Here is a 24,003-nt window from a genome sequence, read left to right as displayed (position 1 = left end):
AACAATAATAATAATAATATATGAGAACTAATATTCGTACAATCATTTTTGATTAATGTACCACAATGTACAAATTGTAGAGTTGACTGTACAAACCAGTAATGCATAGTTGTGGTATATCAATCAAAAGAAATTATACGAATATCACTTCCCGTTATATATATATATATATATATATAGGGGAAAGATAATTTGAGACTAACTAAAAAAAATCCAAAAAAGAACCATTGATTTTCGTAACTTATAGACCACCACCATCATCTACTACGATATACAAGACTTTTTTGTAAAACCACTAAGACTTTCCAGCGACGGGCCCACAGAAAAATCATGATTTTCACATGTAATCACAGCAATATTCGTGCACATGTGATCAAGAATCCAAATCTACACATAAGTGTATAACGGATGATAATCCATGCCTCCATACAGTTATAAACTTCAAGATAACACTTTTAAAATAAGAACGGTGAGAACACTTAAAAACATCATTTTGATGCATTAAAAGTCCATAAAACTAACATAGTGCATAACTAATTATCATTATTTAAGTGTTTAACAACACATTAATTTTTTAAAATCGAAAAAATCATGTTTTTTGTTTTATGCATCCATCTTGGATGCATATTATCAAAATGATGCATCTAACAAAAAATGTGATTTTTTTCGATTTTGACGGATCCATGTGTTGTTAAACACTTAAATAATGATAATTAGTTATGCACTATATGTCAAATTTATAGACTTTTAATGGATCAAAATGTAGTTTTTAAATTTTCTCATTTGTTCTCATTTTAAATTAGTTCTCATTTGATTGGCACCCCATATATATATATATATATATATATATAGAAATGTTTACGACGGCATGCATACTATCGTTCTGTTTAATTCTAGCATCCACATTTATACAAAAAATTGTATATACGCAATATTAAATCTATTGTGTTTTCAGTGAGGTTCATTATTTACATCTGTTGTAACACAATGGTACAAATTATAAATATTAACTCTATAACCAGTTACCTCTTTTTTAACATAATTATTTGTCATGAAAAATTTGAAATAATAAATGTTGTCATATTAGAGCTTTACAAACAAAAAATACCATTTTTATATTTAAAAGATGACACATTAAAATATTCGGTTAACAAAAACCCCAGCTAATGGTTCAAGAATAAGTCGCATATAAACATATACGAGTAGTTAGCAAGTTGGTACTCTAATCAACCTTTTAAGACAAAACTTCATGTTATTAATTAAGATATATATCCTACTTTGGGTCATTAGCTGATTTTATTTTGTTTTATTCCTTCCAAAGGCCTTTAAAAACATAATACATTAACCACATAAAAATGGTTTTTGTCGGGTACGGGAAACCCAAATTAGTACACGTAGCGCTCCCCCGATGCTTTTGTATATATTAATTTTCTTTTTTTTCTTTTTAATTAAGAAGCCACTCTCCTGTCTTTAGTATAGATAAGGCTGACATAACAAATCATACGAAACTTGTTAATACACGAATCTGTTAAGGGTATACACGAACGTGTTAAGGGTACACACAAACACGACCTGTTAAGAAATTGTGTCATTTTTTCTGGACACAAACACAACACGAACTTTAAAGGTGCACCTGTTAAGGACCTCTTAACACTAAACCTATATAATTCACTTAAAAAATGGGGTAAAACTTGCAACATCAAAAGTTCTAACGATTATGATCATATGAAAATAGTCAAAAACACCACAATAGTTTAACAAAATGGAATACAAAAGTTCTATAAAAGTCTTAATTAATACATAACCATAATAATCCACAATGACACAAAAGTTCATAAACACTTTTTGTTCTTAATTACATAATACATATAAATCGATTGAACACTTTCTGTTCTTAATTACATATAAATCGACTACACTTTCCGTTCTTAGTTACATAAAAATAAACGAATCCATCGATGAAATTAAACAAATCGATTGATGAATTGAAGTAGTAAAAAGTAAAGAAGTTACCAATCGGTTGAACAGATCGACTTGGATTGATTATGGATTGAATAAGAATCGATTGATGGTTGATGAAGAATCGACTGGATTGATGATGGATCGACTTGGATTAATGATTGATCGACCTTGGATAGTTGGATTGATGATGGATCGATCTTGGAAGAGAGGGAGGGTTGGGACCTGGGAGGCTGCATATTAGACTACTGGAAAATAAAAGGTATTTAGGGTTTCATAATTTTAACATGGTGTGTGTGTGTGTGTGTGACTTAACATGTCTTTAACATGTCTAACAGGTTCGGACCTGTTAAGACACGAAAACATTTCATGTCTTAACAGATTCGGATCTGTTAGGATACAAAACATGTTAAGCATAAATATAAAACCTGTTAAGAACAGGTTGTGTCATGTCGTGTTAAGAAGTTTCGTGTCAAAATTGTCAGCCATTACTATGGATTCCTTTTATTCATCCTTTTTTTCATACTCGGGAAATTACGTTATCAATAACCTATATTTCAATATTTGGAATTGCATACTATGGGGTGTACCTTATCACTCTTCCCAACTTTTCTTCACTTACTCTAATTTTTCCTATCTTCACGGAATATCTCACCATTTTTTCTCACTCATTTCCCACCCAAATAAAGTTAAAAAAGAAAGGAAAGAGGCCGGTGAGGAACCCGGGCACGCACCACCCTCCCTAATTCCCTCTCCACCCACTTAGGGTTGTAAACAACCTGAACTAACACGAACGGATAAACGAACATGTTGGCTTATTCATGTTCGTTCGTTTATGTCCATAAACGAATGTTCACGAATACAAATGAACGAACACTAATGAACAAACAATAAACATACAGCTATAAGCATTAGAACTTAAACTCAAGATTACAAATATCCATCGGCTAAAAGTTTTACGAAATATTTCTATGTATGATACGAATATACAGCATAACTAATCTAATAAAAAAGAGGTTTATATCCTTTTATTTCCGAGCTCAATATTACACGATCACACGCTTTTAATATAAACGAAATATTTATATTTAAACTTTTTCTTAAAATATAGGCAGTAGGTATTAATAATTTAATATAAATTAATATATATATATATGTATATATATTATATCTATATGAGATAAATAAAATATTTATATTTAAGCTATTTTTTAGGTATAGTTGCTTAGGTATTAGTATATGTAAACGAACATAAACGAGGGAATTTTCACGAACAAATTATCGAACGTTCATGAACATAAATAAATGAACGAACTCGAATGAACTTCCCGCCGAACGGTTCGTGAACTGTTCATAAACTGTTCAGTTTGTTTAAAGTCCTACACCCACTAGGTATACCTATGGGGCGGAATTGTGTTTAACTCGGTGACCAACCAATACCGGCTTGGTCCCTGGGGTATACCGTACCCTTAATACTCGTACATATTTACATCAACTAGTCTTAGATACTTGTAAACGCACACGCAGTTTTTGATATATTTCTAAATTATTTTAACTACGGGCAACAAATGATTTTTATTGATCAATAGAAAAAAGTTGTTTCTAAATTCAATTTCATCACTATTAACCTATTTCGAAATCTGATTGATAAGTGACGCTCAGATGCCATTAGAACAAAAGTCAATTAGCTTTCATCACTATTAATAATTCTTCTTATAATAATCTTATTATAAGTAATTACCAAAGGTTCAGATTGTTGATCTTTTTCTTATAGGTGATTATAAGTGGATGGTTAAGAGTTTTCAATTAGTTCAATCCCTGTCAATACTATACAAGTGATATTTTCAAAGAAGTTTTTTTTTTCTCTAAATTAGCTAGACTGATCTATTGGGAGTTAATTCACATTGTAAGAAGATATATAAAGCTAGTGCTTGGTATGCCAATGGGGTTGATGACCCATTGGTAAGGTCTTTAACCTTGGAGGTTCGAGTCTTACTTTCCACATTTGTGGGGATAGATTAATAGAGATTTTTCGAGAGTCTTGAGTTTCATCCCAGGTAAACACGTAATTTAGGAGTAAAAGTAGATTAGAATGCCGTTTAAAAAAAAAAAATAGTGCTTGGTGCAAATCTCGTAGATCAGTGGCCTATATGAAGCTGCCTTATTCCAAGACTAGTTTTGGACTCATATTTTATTTAATTATATACTCACAAATTTTAAAAAGAAAAAAAATGCTTGAATAATTCGTCCATGAGGGGCGAGTGGGGACGGACAAATTCAAGGACAAATCCAACCCCGTAATGTTCTATGAAGGACGAGTCCAAAAACAAATGAGGGACGGAGGCATAAGGTAGCTTCTAATGTTAAGACCTTTAATTATGCTTCATCTACCAGAGAGAGGTTGATATACTTTTCTACCTACTATGGTACTACCAAATAAAACCAGTTCGTTTTATTTGAAATTCATACACGAGGACTACTTCGTACAAATGTACCTGACTTTTTGTTGAAGATATCATGCATGGAAGAAATAAGTGGTATCAAAAGACGAAACATTAAAAATGTTATATAAGTGATTTTATGAAGCTCGACAGATTGTCTCTTAGGGATAGGTAAATTTCATACTTAAGAAATGTCGAAATGACTACTCATGCATTGTCCTAATATACAATCGTTAACTCCAAAAACACGTCTTTGAGATAACGCGTATTTACGTTGTATGAGTGTATGACACTGGCTAATTTATGACGGCCGTGCAAAGTCCCTCTAATTGAATCTCCATACCGTTCTCGTTTGTTTTGGTGAATTTTTTTTTTATTTTTTTTATTTTTTTTGAGACATTTTTTTCTTTAAAACTTTGACATGATATCTAATTATTATTTTAATCTTAACTGCACTAAGGTTCTCTAGTTTTGTTTAAACTTTCTTAATTAATTGAATCTTTTTTAACATATTGGTTTTAGAATAAGTACTTGAACAGTTAAACTCAACATATATACTACTTTTAATGTTGTTATTGAATTATACCAACCAAAATAAAAATAATTAAAAATACCTGATAATAAAAATCTAATCTTATCAGTGGATAATACACATATTTTAGCGCGCAGCATAATCTGTTTATAAAATATTTTATTTCATTATTGACATAACAAATTTTGAAACATGTTTCTTGATTATGTTTGATATGTTTTTAACATAAAATTTCTTCCGTTATCATACTACACAAATGTTAGCCAAACATGAACTATACTTGCATAGTGATTATTGTAGGATGTCCATGTGTTAACACTGATCTGTAATCTAGTTTGCAATAGAAGATGCCAATGATAATCATAAAATAAGTATCTTTTTTGTGAATTGATTCAATTGAGGTTTAGATAAGAGTAAAGTATACAATCCTTCAGAGAGACAGATATAAGTATGAATGGTAAAAAGTTGTAAGAAGAAACAATGGGGGCGGCTATTTTTTGTTTGATCCGTCGTTCACATATGGTTGGACCATCCCGAATCAAATAACCCAATAACTTTGGGCCGGCTCAATCCAGCAGTAATTATCCAACTTTACGTTGTTACTTCTTATGTTACTTGTTGTTTCGTAGGAAACATGTTTCGTAATATGGTGATTCTTTCATTTTTCCCATTTAATAAACACATACGGAATATACGACTAAAAATTTTGTTAATGTAATGTTCTTTCAATTATATTTTTTTAAGGCAACTTAAAAATTTGTTGCTAGTTGCATTGTATTTGTAAATAGTAGGCGGATTAGATAAAACAAAAAGGCCTCAGATTTTAAGTTGCTCATTTAATTAGATAATAAAACATTTTATTTTACATATATTTTTGAACAGCATATTAATTTTACTGTTTTTTTTTTTTTTTAACTTTTACTTCTAATTATACGAATACTTAGAAATCTTTATTTATATATCATGTTAATTTATAAGTTATGTATCGTTACAGAGGCTCTAAATAAATTCTGTTGCATTTAATTTGATGACTAAGACGAATGATTGAACTGACTAAATTGCTTGACAGGGATTATTTCTAAAGCTTGAAATAATGTAAGTCACGTAGATGTTAACATGACCAAAACAACTAAACAAGCAATGCAAAAATAATGTCATTGTTTATGATAGAATTATAGTAGATTATGCGTCAATGTATAACTAGATTTGATGAACCGATGGGTTCCAGCTAGGCAAAACATAGTACTCCGTAATCCGTATTATGCAATGACTTGAAAGAATTAAAAAGACAGAACATCACTTGAAAAAAGAAATTTATTTTGAGATAAATATACACCAATAGTAATGCGCCAATGCTATTCAAGCCTTTCTTCTTGTTATAAGTTATAACTCTCATCATACTTTATGTAACTTGACCACAATAGAGTATTTACGTGCAACCATCACAAAGACACAGTACAATGTTCAGAAAATAATAGAAGAAAAAGTTTTATTTATCAAGAGGCATTGCCTCTATCAAGTGGAACTTAAATGTTTCTTTGTTATATCTTTTTCCCAATCAACTTACACCTTAAACCTTAATTTAACAAGTGATATGCAAGTAAAAGTTTAAAATTAAAATACAACCAACCTAATTTTACATATGAATATTATATTTTCTTAAAAGAGTAAAATTTAAATTAATTAATTTAGTAGAAATAGTCCTCGATGAATGTAAAAACACAAGTGAGGTGGCGGAACAGGAGTATTTGAAAGACTGAAATTGAGGAGCCCCCCACTCTCTGATGGTGTCACGTGACCTGCTTCCATTACTCGCTGACTCATCACCAGCCTTTTCCATTTATTTATCTGAAAATAATATTAATATTATCATAGAATATAAATATATAAAAAAAAAAATAACCACACGTCACGTGTTCACTCCTTGTTCGCTACTGGTCGTTTTGTTTGCCTGAGACTTACCGGAATCTTTTTTATGTTTAACGGTTTTTCTGTTACACGATGTAACAAGATATGATTGCATCAGTTTTCTTAAAAAACATCTACTGTTTTTAGTGGATCCTAAAATTCATTATTAGACTTTAATGGATGACAGCAAATATTTTATTCATAATTATTTTGTGTTAAATTTTACAACAAATATGTTGTGAGCCTCTTTGGGTTTCTGCAGCTCTATGACTTTCAAGGACCTCTCTATAGTTAGTTAAAACTATATTGTAAAGGTCGAATTAATAATTTATATAAAAAATAACTGATTGTTTTAATGGGTTTCAAAAGAAATATCTGTACTTCATTGACATAAAAATTTTCAATGAAATATCTGTACTTCATTGACATAAAAATTTTCAATTACGCTTATGTATATATATATACAATCAAATAAGAACAGTTTTAAAATAAGAACGGTGAGAACACTTTAAAATCATCATTTTAATGCATTAAAAGTCTTTAAAACTGACATAGTGCATAACTAATTACCATTATTTAAATATTTAACAACACATTGATTCATCAAAATCGAAAAAATCACGTTTTTTGTTGGATGCATCATTTTGATGAATATGCATCCAAAATGGATGTACAAAACAAAAAACAAGATTATTTCGATTTTGACGGATGAATATGTTGTTAAACACTTAAATAATAATAATTAGTTATGCAATATGTTAGTTTTATGGACTTTTAATGCATCAAAATGATGTTTTTAAGTGTTCTCACCGTTCTATATATATAATTTTTCATAACCTCCCTTTGAAAATGCCTAAGGCCATTAATAAAGGCTCTGTCATAGGGCCGATGACTACCTAGCCCAGCGATGAAACTATCACCGAATCGGTTATTACCAATTCAGTAGTAGTGGTCATAAAAAGCTTCGATCAAACTATTTATATAAATTAGATATCGGTTATCACCAATTTAGTAGTGGTCATAATAAGATTTTGATAAGACAAAAGTGTAAAACAAATTGAAATTTATAAAGATTACGTTAAACTGTAAATATAAACACAATAGTCAATCTAATAATAAGTTAAGAAAATTGTAATGTAATACATGTATTTATGTAGAATATATTGAATACAACTAAAAAGATAAAAACAAATATAAAAATCGGTGAAATAGATATTCAGTAACAGTAACAGGACCCTATAAAATAACAAGTTGGGCGAAGCCTTTCCCTCTTCACTCTTCATTCACGCGCAAACTTTAAACTCTCTCTCTCTCTCTCCAAATTCTCTCATTCATTCCCCTTTCACCCCTACTAGTAAGTACTCCTCAGTCCCCCTTTTTGTCTCACCGGAATAAGCAACTCTCACATACCCACCACCACCACCACTTTTCACCCACTCAAATGCGAATCTAATTTGTCAAAATTATAATAAAATCATATACGTACGTAAGATATATATTCACTAGTCAACAATATATATCCGAAGAAATGATGGATTCTCGCAAGTTTACCGAACACAAAACCCACACCACTATGAATGCCCTCACTTCTCCTTCCAAAATCATACGTATTTCCTTAACTGACCCTTATGCTACAGACTCCGATTCTTCAGGAGATGAATCCACCCGTACACGTGTCAAGAAGTACATAACTCAAGTTACTATAGAAAACCATTCCCCCGCAACCACGGTCAAAGAATCAATTCAAAACCACAACAACAATAAAAGATCCAGAAATAAAGGTGTCGGCAAAGGTGATGTCCCTCCACCGAAATTAAAAGTTACCAATAATAAAAAGTTTCGCGGGGTGAGGCAAAGACCATGGGGAAAATGGGCGGCTGAGATTAGAGATCCAATGCGACGTGTACGGTTATGGCTTGGTACCTACAATACCGCTGAGGAGGCTGCTATGGTTTACGACCACGCGGCTATTCAGTTACGTGGTCCTCACGCGCTCACTAATTTCACCTTTCCACCACCGCCGCTGTCTTTGCCGGAAAAGATAAAAGCAAAGGTTTCTCCGGTGTCTTCGAGTAACAACTCCGGCGAAGACTCTCACCGCAACATGAAGGCCACGTCACCCAAGTCTGTTTTACGTTTTACTTCCGACGAGTCAACTGCTGAGTCAACTCACAACGACGCCGGTGTTGAAGTGTCGGAAGTTACCGGAGATGACGTGGCATCGTCGGAGAATTTTTCAGGGTTTGAGCCTTTTGATAATAGTTTCTGTACTTCGGATTTGTTTGAGTTCCCAGATATATTACCGGATATATTCGACCCGGCAAGCTTAACGGGTGACCCGTTTGAAGGAACCGACCCGGTTGACATGTTTGTTGATTCGAGTTACGATGTCGGGTTTGGTAGTTGGGCTGCAGATGATTACTTTAATGAGTTTGGTGATATATTCGGTTCGGATCCTCTTGTTTCACTTTAGAAAGTAAAAGACCCACCCGGGGTTGGAATTTTTGTACGGAAAGTAGGAAGTTTATTATATTTGTTTATTATTTTTATTATTATGACTATATATATTACGTATGATAAGAAGATAAGATAGATAGATATAGACTATATAGATATATATAAATATCTAGGTGAACTCCATTACTGTTTAAGAGTAATGGACGAGTTGCTAATATATGTGGATGTTTCAGTGTTTGATGTTTAAAGTGTGGCATATTTATTTATATTTCAACGACGCGATGTTGCTTTATTTCTCATACGTTACTTGTTATTAATTCTTACATTATCTCAAATATTACTTATCAATGAACATATTTTAATTTTTAAACTTCGGACTTTTTATCAAAAATTAAATGTTCTTATTTCATTCTAACCGATTGCACTAGAGGTCATTAGCATGATGTATCTTGCACAATTGACAATGAAAATGCCAATAGTATTTTAAATTAATTAGGTAAAAGAATGAAATGGAATGAATGCTTGCTGTTTTGATCATGCATTATATGATTTCCACCCTATTTTTTGTTTGTTTTTTCGATGCTATTCAATGCTTGTTGCTATCTATATGTGTATAACTTGTGATGCAGAGTTGCAGGGTTTACATGATATTAATGTTGGGTTTTTTCCTTATTAATCAATCACAGTAGTTCGAATATGGTCCAAAATACCTTTTTTTATGTATATCATCAAGTAAGATTATAATTCAAAACTTACTATATAAGGGTGGACTGAGTACAAATTTGATATCCAATATTACCCAATTCATTTACCAATCAAAATATTTCAACTCATCACTACCTAACTTTATCCAATTTTTACCCAAATCACTGGCAACACATACCCAATCCTACCCAATTTCATTTTCATTCGGTGGTGGTGCCAAATTTGGAGGTGGCGCCCAGTTCGGTGGTGGTAGTGGGTTTTGTTTATTACCTCTTGGTGGTTCCATAGTGGTTGTATATGGTGAAGAAGAAATAGTTATGGTGAATAAAAAATATATACATATAGGTGTATATATATAGAGAGAGAAAGAAGAAGAAGGAAAGGAAGGGAAATTTTATTTTTTTTTAAATCTAGTCAATGTGGCCGTTGAGGGGGGGGGGGGACCCATGCTTTTTAGCATTACAATTTTGAACCCAACCGATCCTCTACCCGATTCCGTCTACCCGATTGATACTTGAGACCTTGCGGCGGTGTACCCGATCGTGGTAAAGGTACCCGATCCCTTACCCGACATGTATTCCCTCCACTCTAACCATTAAGTTGAAAAGACAATTCGTTCCAAATATGTTTCTTCTATACAACTATACCGACGAATCAGTGACGGAGTTATATAGTGGCTATGACAGGTCCACAATAGCTGCAAAATTCTACATTTCTAATATTATTTTATGTATTTATCGAGTTTAAATGTATTGACAACCTCATAAAATATATACTTAAAATCTCGTAACCTCAATTATGTTTATTAGTACTATGAAAACTGTTTGACAACTTAGACCGTAAATTCTAGCTTCGTCATTACTGACGAGATTAAATAGTATTGTCAATTTGTCATTGACATATAAGAATGTATCAAGTGTTTTATAGCTACAAGTTTACTGCTACTGGGATTTAATAGTTAGCGTATTACCTGGTCACCAACGAGATATATTTGCCTATTTGGTGTATAGGATCCTCTAAACACTATACACTAAATATATGCCTATCGTGATACATACGTAGTTTTACTTTGAAAAATGAGGTACAAGAATAGAGACCCTTTTTACAAACAGTTAATTATTCATTAGAAATTCTAAGCTTTAATTCTTGCCGGTGCTTGATTAGACACATTTAGCTTATGATTTGCTAAATAACAATATGCCTTTTTTTCTCTAGTTTGTCAAAATATGAATTTATACATACATATGCACCAAAGTATAAGATCTTAAAAATAAGAGATCTAAAACCTTATTTTAGAGTAAATTAAGTTTCATACCTATTAGATTTAAATTACGCCAATTCTACCCATGATTTAAAATTTCGTACTCGGAAGATACCTCACGCTGATGGTCGTTAGTTGTATCAATAAGTAGCCAACGTGCTTTCCACGTGAGGTATGAAACATGTAATATTGTACAAACTATAGGTACCATCTGTATAATTTACAGTTATTATTTATATTAAAAAAATTTATTTTTTAACATTTATTACTATTTTAAAAAAAATTATCAGTATTTTAAATCTACAAAATATATATTATTTATATAATATAAAAACATAATTAATATGTTATATATTTAGTTACAATTAATAGTCTATTTTATTTTATTTTTATTAAAATCACATAGAATGTTTAAGAAAGATAGAAAAAAAGTATTTCATGTAGAAGTATTTTGATATAATACTAAAAAAGATAAATAAATATATATATATCATATTAGAGTATTTTAATATAATACTTAAAAAAGTAACTCAACTTCAAATGATTTTTATTATACAATCAATTCGGCTATTATAAAAAGAATTTGTATAACAATAATTAATTAATGTTTGGCTAGTAATCAAATGTAAGACGCGAAACTCGAACCTTGATAAAATAACATAAGATCAAAGAACTTATCAATGAGCTATCAAACCATTAGTGATAATAATAATTAATTAATATTTTTTAAAATAATAACATTAGAATTTTAATACAAGTTTTTTAAAAAATATTATATCTAATATTAATTTTCTTGTAAACCAACAATAGTTTTTAAATAAATAAAATAATTTTAGAATGATAATAGTTTTATTTAAAAAAGTATTAAATTTATTAAATCTCTTGATAAAAAATAATTGTAAATTACACAAATGGTACCTATCAATGTATAATATTACATGTTTCATACCTCACGTGTAAGACACCTTGGCTACTTAACGATACAACTAACGAATTTCAGGGTGAGGTAGCTTCCGCGAAATTGTAAACCATGAGTATAATGAGCGTAATTTAAATTTAACATATATGAAACTAGTAATTTCAACCAAATCACATGTGTCATTTCAGTAATTTACTCCTTTATTTTGACTCATCTATGAAGATAAATAACATGAAGTTCGAATTATTTGCTACTGACATATGTAAATGTTTTGTTTTAAATAATACATGTAAATTCGAGTAACGAATGAGAATCAATTTGCTTACAACATTCGATGACATAAGTAATATATGGGTATTTGATAGTGTTTATTATAGAATAGAGATTATTGATTTTATACGGAGTTTGATACTATATGAGGTCAATGTACACTATTTATAAACATGTCACGCCTGCCTTGACTTGGAACGTCATTGTTTGATGACGACTGATCGAAACATCAATGATAGGAACTATCGTTTTAAGTTGTTATATATAGTAGAATTTAAGTTATTTTGTTACATGAATATAATTAATGCCAACATATCTTAAAAGAAGTAGACGGAATATTCTTTGGTCCATGTACAATTTCAAGTTATGAAGTTTATTTTATAGCGTCGAGACATATAGGTAAAAATCTTCACAATCTGTGTCTTCGGTTCGATCGATTCTAGTAACATGGTCTATCAATATACCCTTATAAAAATTATAGGGTAGGGATGTGCAAATGGTCCGACCCGCGACCCGCAAATACATGAAAATCGAAAACGTGACCCAGCCCATGATGATTCGGGTCGGGTTTGGTCGGGTCACGAGTTTCCTTAACCTTTTTTCGGTTTTTTGCTTGACCTGACCCAACCCGCGCAATTCGTGACCCGAAAATGCAACAAATGCTTGACCCGTGATCTGGCCCGTTAGCCCTTCAGCGGGTCAGTTCCGGGTTGGGTCACGGGTTTCGGGTTTTTTTTCTCATCCTTATTATAGGGTATGTATTGAAAGTTTACAACATTTGGGACATGGGCTATGACCCTTTTACCTTTATCCATTATATTCTCACATACACCATGATACTTAGTATTAGGGGTGAGCAAAAACCGAACCGGAAAACCAAAAACCGAAAAAAATCAACAAAACCGAACCGAAAAAAACCAAAAAACGAGCGCAATCAATTGGTTTGGTTTTTGTTTTCCAAAAACCGAACAGATCGGTTCAGTTTTCGGTTTCATATGTCAAAAAACCGATCAAAAACCAAACCGAACCGAACCCATTAGATTTTAATTTATTTTATATTTATATCATATTACATTTATATTTATTACTTATAATTTGTAAATATGTTAATATATTTAAACTTTTTGTCTTTTTAGTGTACAATATATAAATTATATGTTTTAGATGAAAACGTACAATAAAATCAGTTCGTTGTATAAAAGTTATATCAATTTTAACACCTAAAAAGTATAATTAGTTACTAAAAAGCATATCTATTTTAGTTTCTATATCATAGTTTTTTTTGTTAACAATTGAAAATTAAATATATAACATCATAAACAAAAAAGTAAATTTAAAAAAAAAAAAAAACCAAACAAAAACCGAAACCGATTCAAACCGAACCAAAAAACCGAACCGAACAAAAACCGAATCCAACGGTTTTGATTTTCTAAAAACCGAATTGATCAGTTCGGAGGTCGGTTTTAGCCAAAAACCGATCCAAACTGACCCATACTCACCCCTACTTAGTATGCTCTTTCGATCTAAACCTCTTTTGTGTTATATTACAACCCGTCAGTAATATTTGTCGTAACGCGTGAGTACTATGTTCGTATAAGATGGTATATATAAGAGACACTAAATAAGCTTGGTAAAATGGAGATGTAAGCAAGTAAACTCTCAATATTATGGGTACGTGGACGAAATGAACTTGGTAAAATGATGGTGAAAGCATGCGAACTCATAAAGATAGTAGGTAAAATCAATAGGTGAAAACTTAATAGGTTATTGGTTTCCTAGATCAACTAGTTGTAGTCTTCCTGGTTTTAATTCAGGTCACGTGTTCGAATCTTTAGAATGACATGTCCCGAGGTTTTTATTTTGAATTACATGTGACGACTGATGGTTTATATCTTGTAATATAGAATACGTACATGTAGTGCCGGATATAAGGGTGTTCAACCCGTTCATAAGAATAGGGCCCATGTTTATATTAGGGCCTATAATTTAATTTATATTCGTCTCCCATCAAGCCCATCTCAAAGATCATGTTCTCTTGAAAATAATCATATTAAAATCAGCATAAAGAAAAAGCATGAAGCGTCCCAGCTAGTATAATTATTTGTTATTACGTTATCTGAAATTGTTGTTATAATTGATCCTAGTACTTATAATGTTTTATTTAGTATTATTGAACTTATTGTCACATATATTGCAAAACTTTCGTATATGAAATGCCTACTTTTTTTTTATTGAGCAGGGCCTATAAAAGCCACGGGACGGCCCTATGTACATTTGAGTGATGTGACTTCTCAATATTGAATATCGATCGATTGTTAAAAAAAAAAAAAAAACTTAGTAGGTGAAATGGTTCACACGGGCGAAGAGGTAAATAGTAACCTAGTGGGTTAGTTTCTTTTGTTTTATTGTGTGTTATATAATAGTTGTGTATATTGTGGTATTGGAAGTTATTATGGAGTATAACTTATACTCGTATTAAACTTGAAGGCAAAAGGGTTGGAAAAGGTAAATGTGATGATGACGAGAAGTTGATGTGTATTTGACATGAAAAACTTAAGAAAAAAAAAATGAATGATTAAAGATCGTATAATGGACAAAGAAATTTAGTGGTTTGAAAGACACAAATAGAAAATACATAGAAATTGTGAGAAATAAACCCGTTAATTTGTTAACAAGTTCTTCTACTCTTCATAAATTAAAAGTTTTTTAATCTTGATAGACATTTCTCGAAAAGAATTTTCAAAGAGTAATGATACGTAAACGTACAATTCATCCACAAACACATTTTAATCGTTTTGTTTGGTTGGGACGGGTGTTCCTCGGAGCTTGTTTGGGATTACATAAAAAACACCAATGAAGTGAAAACTGGTGACACGGTCTTCTTTGGTGAGGTTTTTTCTTGTGTCTCAGGAAACTGTAATTGGCACAAGTTTTTCAACCTTTTTGTAATCTTAGCAGTTAAAGCTTCGAGTAGATTCTAGATAATGTAATGTGTTATTTTCTAGAATGTAATACTTTTCAATATTTAGCGTCTTGCTAGATGATCTTTATTTAATTTAATAAAACTTTCTGTTGTTCAAAAAAAAATCAACTCAACTATTGATATATGGATTTTACTGTTTATGCCTATACATCTATCATACCATTAGAAACAATTGTAGTCTGTAGATGATTAAGCCTGATAAACTCTAAAAATTGTTTTGAAACGGGGACAATGGGTATGAGAAACGGAGTTTTGGGATTTAGTCGGGTTTAGCAATTAGCATTACGTACAATAGATGCTTTATCATAAATCTAATCATATTAAAACTCACAAAATATTTTGATATAATGTAATAAACCGATAAAATTCCAAATAAACTTTACAAAACACCTCAAAATTCAAAAAATTTAAAACTTTATTTGGACATCGTATTTTAATACATGTTCCCCAAATTGGAGTTTCATTTATGGAATCCAAAATTCCACTTTAGAGTTATGGAGTGATAGTGGTCTATGATCCGTCTATACATTTTAGTTCTTCATGTGAATGGATATGGAAGGGTGATGAGGTGTTTGGTTCTTGGTAGATGTTGTATAAGACAATTAGGTCTTGTAGGCATGAGTCAACTCTCCTCACTTGACACCTGCCCTGATCTTTTAATTCCTTGCTTCAACTTTCCTCTTTCCTGCATTATTGGCTTCACGAAAGATATTTTTTAATCGAAGGACTTTAATTTTATACAACATCTAAGTCACAAATCTTGTCTAGTTGTTTGATATTTGTTCTGTGCCATTTTGATAAACGGTACGGTGGAAATTTTAACTATCCAACCTCAAATCATCATAACATATTTGGCACGTTTGACAAATAGTTTTTTAAAATCTTAACTTTTTAATTTAAACAATAAACTCTTATTATGTTAAAAAATTTATTTAAATGCAACTAGCTAGTTTTAGTTATTATTTAAAAGAAAAGGTTTCTAAAATGAATCAAGTAGTGTTTTAAAAGTTTTTAGTTTGAAAGAAACTTTTAATATTTAAAATTACATAATACTTTTTAAAGTTGTGGCTACAGATATCAAATACATTTAAAAATAAAGCTTTAGCTAATAACATTGTTTAAAAGGTATAACTTATAACTCTAACTAGAAATTATGTCTATCAGCTACAAGTACTTTTGCTTTACGTAACAAGTTTTTATCTTATAGATGGTGGTTACATATTTCCAAGACCAATAATATTAGATTTTAGGACGTAATAATGAACACTTTCAAGGTACGTATTAGTGGTTAACATATTGAACTAAATCTTATCTATATCTATACTTATCTATACTATATTATAAAGTAGATTTTTCTTAAATTTTCAACATTTAAATTGAAATTTTTCAATATTAATCTTAAGTACTTCCCCAAAATACCCCTTCTATCTATTCTATATTTATCTAAAATAACTATAATACCCTTTCTCTCTCCTCAAATCTCAACCAATCATCTTTTTTCTCTCTCATCCATAAATTATTTATTCCTCCAATTCATTCAAAATCTTTTATTAAATCGTACATCGATAAATTATAAAAATTGTATGGGTGTTCTTAAAATTTCATGCTCTTTCATTACAGATGTCATTCGATATACTTTCAACAAATTTTTAAATCCGAGGGCGGAGCCCGTACGGCTAAGGCATTTGACTATCATACTCTATGACATATCAACTCCTATAACCTATCATATCCTATGACCTAGGTGTCACCCTATCATCTCACCGCCGCAACGCGCGGGTACTTGCTCTCGTATTATAAAGCAGATCTCCCCTGTTTGCATTTTAAGTTTCAATCTTTACTTACCCAAAATGCCCATATTTTAATTCTATATTTACCTAACACCATTTCTCTTTCCTCAAATCTCAACCAATCATTTGTTTTCTCTCTCCTCCATAAATCATTTATTCCTCCAATTCATTCAAAATCTTTTATCTCAAAAACCGAACATCGATAAATTATAAAAATTACATGGGTGTTCTTAAAATTTCATGCTCTTTCATCAGCGATGTCATTCGATATACTTTTGACGAATTTTTAAATCCGAGGGCGAAGTCCGTACTACTAAGACATTTGGCTATCACACTCTATGACCTATCACCCCCATCATCTCACCGCCGCAACGCGCGGGTACTTACTCTCGTTAGGTATAACTTTTGAGATGGACGAAGAGAAAAACTATGTATCTAGTTTTTGTTTTAATTTGTTTTATTTAAAAAAAGGTGAAATTCGCTGAAAATTTCGTGTCGTGATTCGACAGCGAGAGGTCTAGCATACGTTGTCTTAACCGAGTTCGCGGTTGAGAGTTCCCTTGAAGTAGAAATGTTAATTTCAAATACCTGATCGGGAAAAAACCCCTACTAATCTTACCGAAGGCACGACGAATAATAGGAGTAAATCTTTGCCCTCCCAGATATGAAATTGGGTATACCCAAGCCAAGCCATCAGAAAGGGACTTAATTTATATGTCCTTCCCAAGACTTGAACACAATATCTCATACAAGCGGGAGTGGTCTTTTAACCATTGAGCTAAAGCTCAAAAACAACTATGTATCTAGTGATTAACATATTGAAATAATTAATTAAGAAAAATCTTATTCATCAAAAATTAAAAATTAATGATGTCACAAGATACATTAATTGGACTGCGTCCATCTAAGTAAACAAGATTTGTTTTCTTCAAATCATTTGATTAAGAAAAAGATCATCTAATATGAATTGACATACTTAAAATACGAGTACTTTATTATAATTTATTTATTTATCTTAAAATACATAAATACCACCTTTCACCATGTGATTTCTTTGAGAATCACCTTTCTTTCTTTAACAATTGGATATTGATCCAAATCTGATCCGATCCAAATATCATCTATTGGATCAAAATTAATATTCGTTTATCCATTTAACAATCTAATAGAATCGATCCATTGAATTGATCTGGATCGACATATCCCCAAAATTGACTGGGATCACGGGAGAAACGAGAAAGTAAGGGCACAGACAGCATGGGCCACGTGTGACTGGGGGCGAGTGGTAATCGGGGCACGGGGTGACCGGAGACACGGATGATGATCGATTTATTTAAAATTATTTGGATATGGATTGGATCACGATCCGATATGCTGGATGACGGATCGAATTATGATCTATTTAAGTTAGATCACTAATAGATCGGATCATGATCCAATTCATATCTATCCATTGACACTAACCAATGAATCAGTTTCTACCAAGCGTTCTTAGTCTTTGGATAATTTTTATATTTCTTTATATTCAACCGAAAAAGTGAACTTCCTTTAACAATTTTAGAGGAGCTTGATTTCATTAAAGATACTGGAAACCTAAGTTAGAAAATCGAGCGAAAAGATAAGAAAAAAAATCGTCTTTATCATTTCAATTATAATTTGTTTGAGTAATTATAGCATGGCAAAGACGAAGTGATTGAAAATTTGAGACCATTTGTTTCTTTTGCCCCACGTATCCCACGATATTCTTTTACTTTATATATCCTCAAAGTGTTACTAATTAAATTGGAGTATATATATGTCTTTTCAATGTAAACCATTATCAACTTATTAAAATAGTCATCAGCATATGTTTTTCAAGTACCCTTTACTCTTTGAACCAGAAATATATAAAACACGTAATGGTGTCCATTTGAGTTATTAGGATAGGGATGGAGATTGCTTAAATTTATAAATAGTTTTAGGGGTAAAGTTGAAAGTATCTTGACCTTTAGATTGAAATCAAATGTTAAGATTCAAAAATTATCTTTGAATCTTGACCATTAATTTTAATTCACGGGTTGAGATTAACAACCTTAGGGTAGATGGTATGCGGTCATTATTCAGCTGTTTACTTTTTCCACTTGATGCAAAAAAAACATTTCTTTATTCCTTCTAACCATGTATGATCAAATAATTAAGCAAGGAAACATGCACCATCGTTTCTAATCGCTTCCCACTCATGTGGTGCCTAATAGGTGCTTCGGTGTTGAGTTCATGTCGGTGCCCATTAGGCACATACGCCCTCCTTATGACATACCGTCCACCCTATAAAGAGATAAAAATTAAAAAAAAAAAGACACTACTCGTGTAAGAAATGCATTTTTCAAATTAAAAAAATTTCACGAATTAAGAAATGCATTTTTCAAAAAAAATTGAAAAATCATCGTGACCAAATGTATATAATAAAAACAAATTAAGTTTGGGCAATTGTTTGTTGACAATTTGATAAGTTGTCAAAATCATGTAACGTGGTATACGTGACAACCAATATGAGATGTTACGTGTACTTGTTTTTGATTGATTGGTTACATGATTTGAACATTTTTATCGTATTGTTGAAATACAATGTCCAAAACTTCGGTTTGTTAATATTAATTACATTTTTGTTATAATTAATTACATTATGGGTAGTTATGAACACAAAATGTATTTTTAAAGCAATCTGATTTACATGTTTATTGTTTTATAAGTTATTAAGTTTGTTCATTCGGTGCTTGTTCATTTCCTCCTTAATTTTGATAGACTTTATAAGTTTACTAAATATTTTGATCAATCGTGCGTCGATCGACTAGACAATATCTACTATAAAAGTTTGATGATCAAAAGATAAGTTATATAACTGAACGGTGGAGGAACTTTGATTACTCATACATCGATGCACCGCTATCAATTGATTGAAAGACTATCAAAAACAAGTATTTTGACACGAAGTTCACAATTACTTTATTATATTAAAAAAAAAGTTGCGAGTGTAGGCTTACTACATAAGTTTCTGACGATTTCTATGAATAGCTTTTATGAGAAAGAATATGGTATATAAAAAGCAACCATCTTTATATAATAATGATACGTGAGAGAACATGTTCATAATATTATAATGCATTGGTACTTGCCATTTAAGCTTTGTGACTGCGCTTTTCATTATCGAAAAGCGGTGCGGTAGATTTTTATTTTTTATTTTTTGAACGTGGTGCGGTAGATATATGACTAGTCCTACTATAACTAAATTCCGACGAGAGAGTTTGTATTAACCACCATAAGAAAACTTCGAAAAGGTATACGAAACTTGAATTACGACTTTTGAATCATACAAACCATCTTATCATGTGAACGATCAAACACGTGAGTCATAAACCACGACCTACAAATTAAAGTACATACCATTGTACTTAAAAGCATAAACCGTGTGTATCAATTCATTGTGTATCGTTTCTTTTTAAACAATTATGGTAAAATATATTAAACTGTTAGCAAGGTGCTACTAAAAGTAACAAATTTAAAGCACAACTTAATCAGATATTAATATGCCTATTACACCAACAATTCAAAACAAGTTTAACCTTTTTCGCTAAATCCGCAAGTATGTCACAAATCGAATCTCTTCAAATATAAAACTATGTATCTAGTGGGATTTGGAAGAACTAAAACAACAATACCTAGAAAAGTAGAAACTTAAGAGACATTAGTGGTGATCAAAATCGCCAAACATGTAACCATATAAAATGACAGAAAATTTAAAATATTCTAGCTGTGATATTTCGCCGTTTCACTAAATATGTCTGGTTCTATAAAATTAAACCGTGTATGTTTTATATTTAAAACATGGGAAATGTTAAGTAACGACTGTATTTAACGTACATAAAAAAACTTGTATCTTCTATATTAAAAGTCCACCCCTGATTTTTATATTAAATGTACAAACAATTTATGCACCTTAAACACAACCCTAAGGGCTGTATTTAACAAACCCCTTAAAGCATAATATAATTTAAAGTTTAACTTAATTAGTTTATGGAATGATTAACTACCACATCGTTCATACAACACATTTCTTTGTCATAAATTTTTCAAAGATACTTTCTATATTTATGTTACAAATCTACCATTATTTTTCATATCTCACGAGCATGGTACCCGCACAATGCAGCAGCAGTAGTGGGGAAGACGGTCTACTTTATTATGGTTTTTGGGTAGTTACGTAAAGAAAAAATAAAAACAAAAAAGTCTAAGGACAAATAAGATATTTCAAAGATAGGAAAATTAAATGTGGGGGAAGGGAATTTGATTTATTAAGGAGTAGAGATATGTACTTATCCTAATTGTCTAACATCATCATTAAGTAGATATAAGTAGCATGCTTAGGAAACCAATATTTTAAAAAACATCGAAGTCAGCCAAAATGGAAAGTCAAAAGCACAAGTGTATAACAATCTTGTGGAATATAAAATATTAGGTTATACTTGGGGGACTCTTTCATACCCCAATTGCTAAATGAATCTTTGCCTTTTGGTCGTGTATGGGTCTACTAAGATTTCCATCTACATATATACTCTTCCAACACCTTACCACATCCACTAAACGAATTTCATATATCCAAACATATTCACCTGATATCCTATCGAATATTTATAAGATCGCATTATAAAAAAGAGTCTTTATTGCCACCTTTCAATTGAAACGACTAGTAGATAAGACACCCTTAGTTGAGGCGATTTCAGGATGCAATTAGGGAGACTTTTTTTTTCATCTAGAATAAGATAGCTAGTTTTATTTATATTTTGTTGAACAAAATCTTGATATAAATTAGGAAAAATCAAATCAAATCAGTTGCAAATGGAAGGTACAAAACTCAAGAAATAATGGGCAGAGTGACAGGCCGTTAGCGAATCAGTGGTCCTCTTTGTTTGTATTTGTGTATGCATGTATAGAGGGGAGAGGATGAAGCTAGCTGTCTTTATTGGGTTCTTCATATCAGACGACGACGAATTGGGACAAACTACAAAATCCTGGCCTCAACTTGCATCTCTCGGACCCTACACTTTTTAATACTTACACTTTTGACACGCCTTTTACTATTTTGATTTTTCGCATTACTAATTTCGTCTTTTGGGTTAGAATAGCAGAATTATTATTACTTTTTATAAAGTTGCATTTGTTTTGTTTTTTTTTTTCCCATGTTGTTACTTCTTTGTTTAAACATTTTTTAATTCAAAAAACTTAAATTCTAAAATGAGATTTTCTTAATTATCGCTTAGACTTTTTTTTTAATCATGTGAAATTGTTTAAGTAATAAAATGTGGATTTGGGTCTCTTCTACCACTATATATATAAGTGTGATCTAGTATTCTAGTGGCAAGGTATTCTAGTTTTACAAGAGGACTGACTCAAGTTCAAATGTTTCTAAAGAAATATTTTATAATAATCAGAAAAATGGTTTAAAAAGATCACGTGAATATATACCTAATAGTATACATACAATAAAATAGTATAATATTTATCAAAATGAATATTTATTCAAAATGAATAAAATCTTTTCAAATGAATAATATCTATCCAAAAAGAATAAAATTTTTCTAAAGAATAATATCTATCCAAAAGGAGTAAAATCTTTCTAAATGAATAATATCTATCCAAAAATAATAAAATCTTTGAAAAGAAATAAAATATTTCTAAAAGATTCTGAACATTCACTATAAATAGTGATAGACGAGAATGAAAGAATTCATTCAAACAAGAGAGCAAGACAACTCCATCAAAGAAAACACTTGGACTATCGTCCCTCAAATCAATTGTTAACATAATCACTATCATCATAGGATTGGATGACATAAAACCGTAAACATAATACGAGTTACCAGCAAGGAATCACCACCCAAATATCATAATCTTTCTCACACCTTCTTATGGTAGGTGCCATGGGATCCATATAAACCCCTTTATTTTGTATAATAATATTAGATTGCATACTCTAAATCTGTATATGTTAATTGACGTATCATCAATATTGATATATCAAATAATTTTGGGTGGTTAAGCAAGCAAAATGTTATGAATGTTCATGAAGATATTTTTATTCATAATCAATGATTATTATTATTTTTTTTCACTAACCCGTATAAAGAAAACTTGAATCACTAAATTCAAAAAGAGAGAACCTGAGCTCAGATTTCGTGGCTCGTATTCTGATTTGAAGACACGTTGCCCCCACACAATCAGAAATCCGGCCACCAATTACACAATATGCTAAAGTGTCTCTTTCATCCTGTTGTGTTTTTTTTGTCCACGGAGTCAGCTATATATGTATGGTAATAACATTTTAGTCCTTAATTTGTTCCTATTTTTAAAGTAAAATACAACATCATTCATTCCAGGTGTGCGTTAAACCTAAGATCGTTTAGTTTACAGAATTTGATGGAATCTGATGTAATTGGAATTGAATTTCAATCTTTAACGTGTTTGGTTGGTTAAAGATAGAGGTATAACATTCCGTTGGAATGCTAACAATCCCTCATTTGATGGAATCTCCATTCCATGGAGATGACGAAAGGAATTTCATTCCGCCTATCATTTGAATCTTCAAAAATCAAAAACATTCCGTCAAATTTTATTACTTCAAACTTCAATTTCTTTAACAGATTTCAATCCTTCCAAAAACATTATGTAAACCAAACGCGCCCTAAGAGTTAACATTCTCACGTCTTTTTTTTTTTTTCTTTTTTCTTTTTTACACTTTATGGTT

The 24,003-nt window shown here is 31.1% G+C and overlaps 1 protein-coding gene across 1 annotated transcript; it reads left to right on the top strand.

Moving 5' to 3' along the window:
* The first annotated feature begins 8,110 nt into the window (after nt 1–8,110).
* On the top strand, nt 8,111–9,596 carry LOC122610852 (ethylene-responsive transcription factor CRF2-like). The gene has a single exon (XM_043783811.1). It carries the CDS (start codon nt 8,369–8,371, stop codon nt 9,311–9,313), a length of 945 nt encoding a protein of 314 aa, XP_043639746.1. The 5' UTR covers nt 8,111–8,368; the 3' UTR covers nt 9,314–9,596.
* Nucleotides 9,597–24,003: the final 14,407 nt, after the last annotated feature.

Source organism: Erigeron canadensis, chromosome 1 (genome assembly GCF_010389155.1).
Source record: "Erigeron canadensis isolate Cc75 chromosome 1, C_canadensis_v1, whole genome shotgun sequence".
NCBI lineage: Eukaryota > Viridiplantae > Streptophyta > Magnoliopsida > Asterales > Asteraceae > Erigeron > Erigeron canadensis.
The sequence above is the reverse complement of the archived record's forward strand: the minus strand, read 5'-3'. Positions and strand labels throughout refer to the sequence as shown.

What these genes read in the sequence shown, in the direction of transcription:
- LOC122610852 (XM_043783811.1), top strand. Translation starts at nt 8,369, where the DNA reads ATGATGGATTCTCGCAAGTTTACCGAACACAAAACCCACACCACTATG.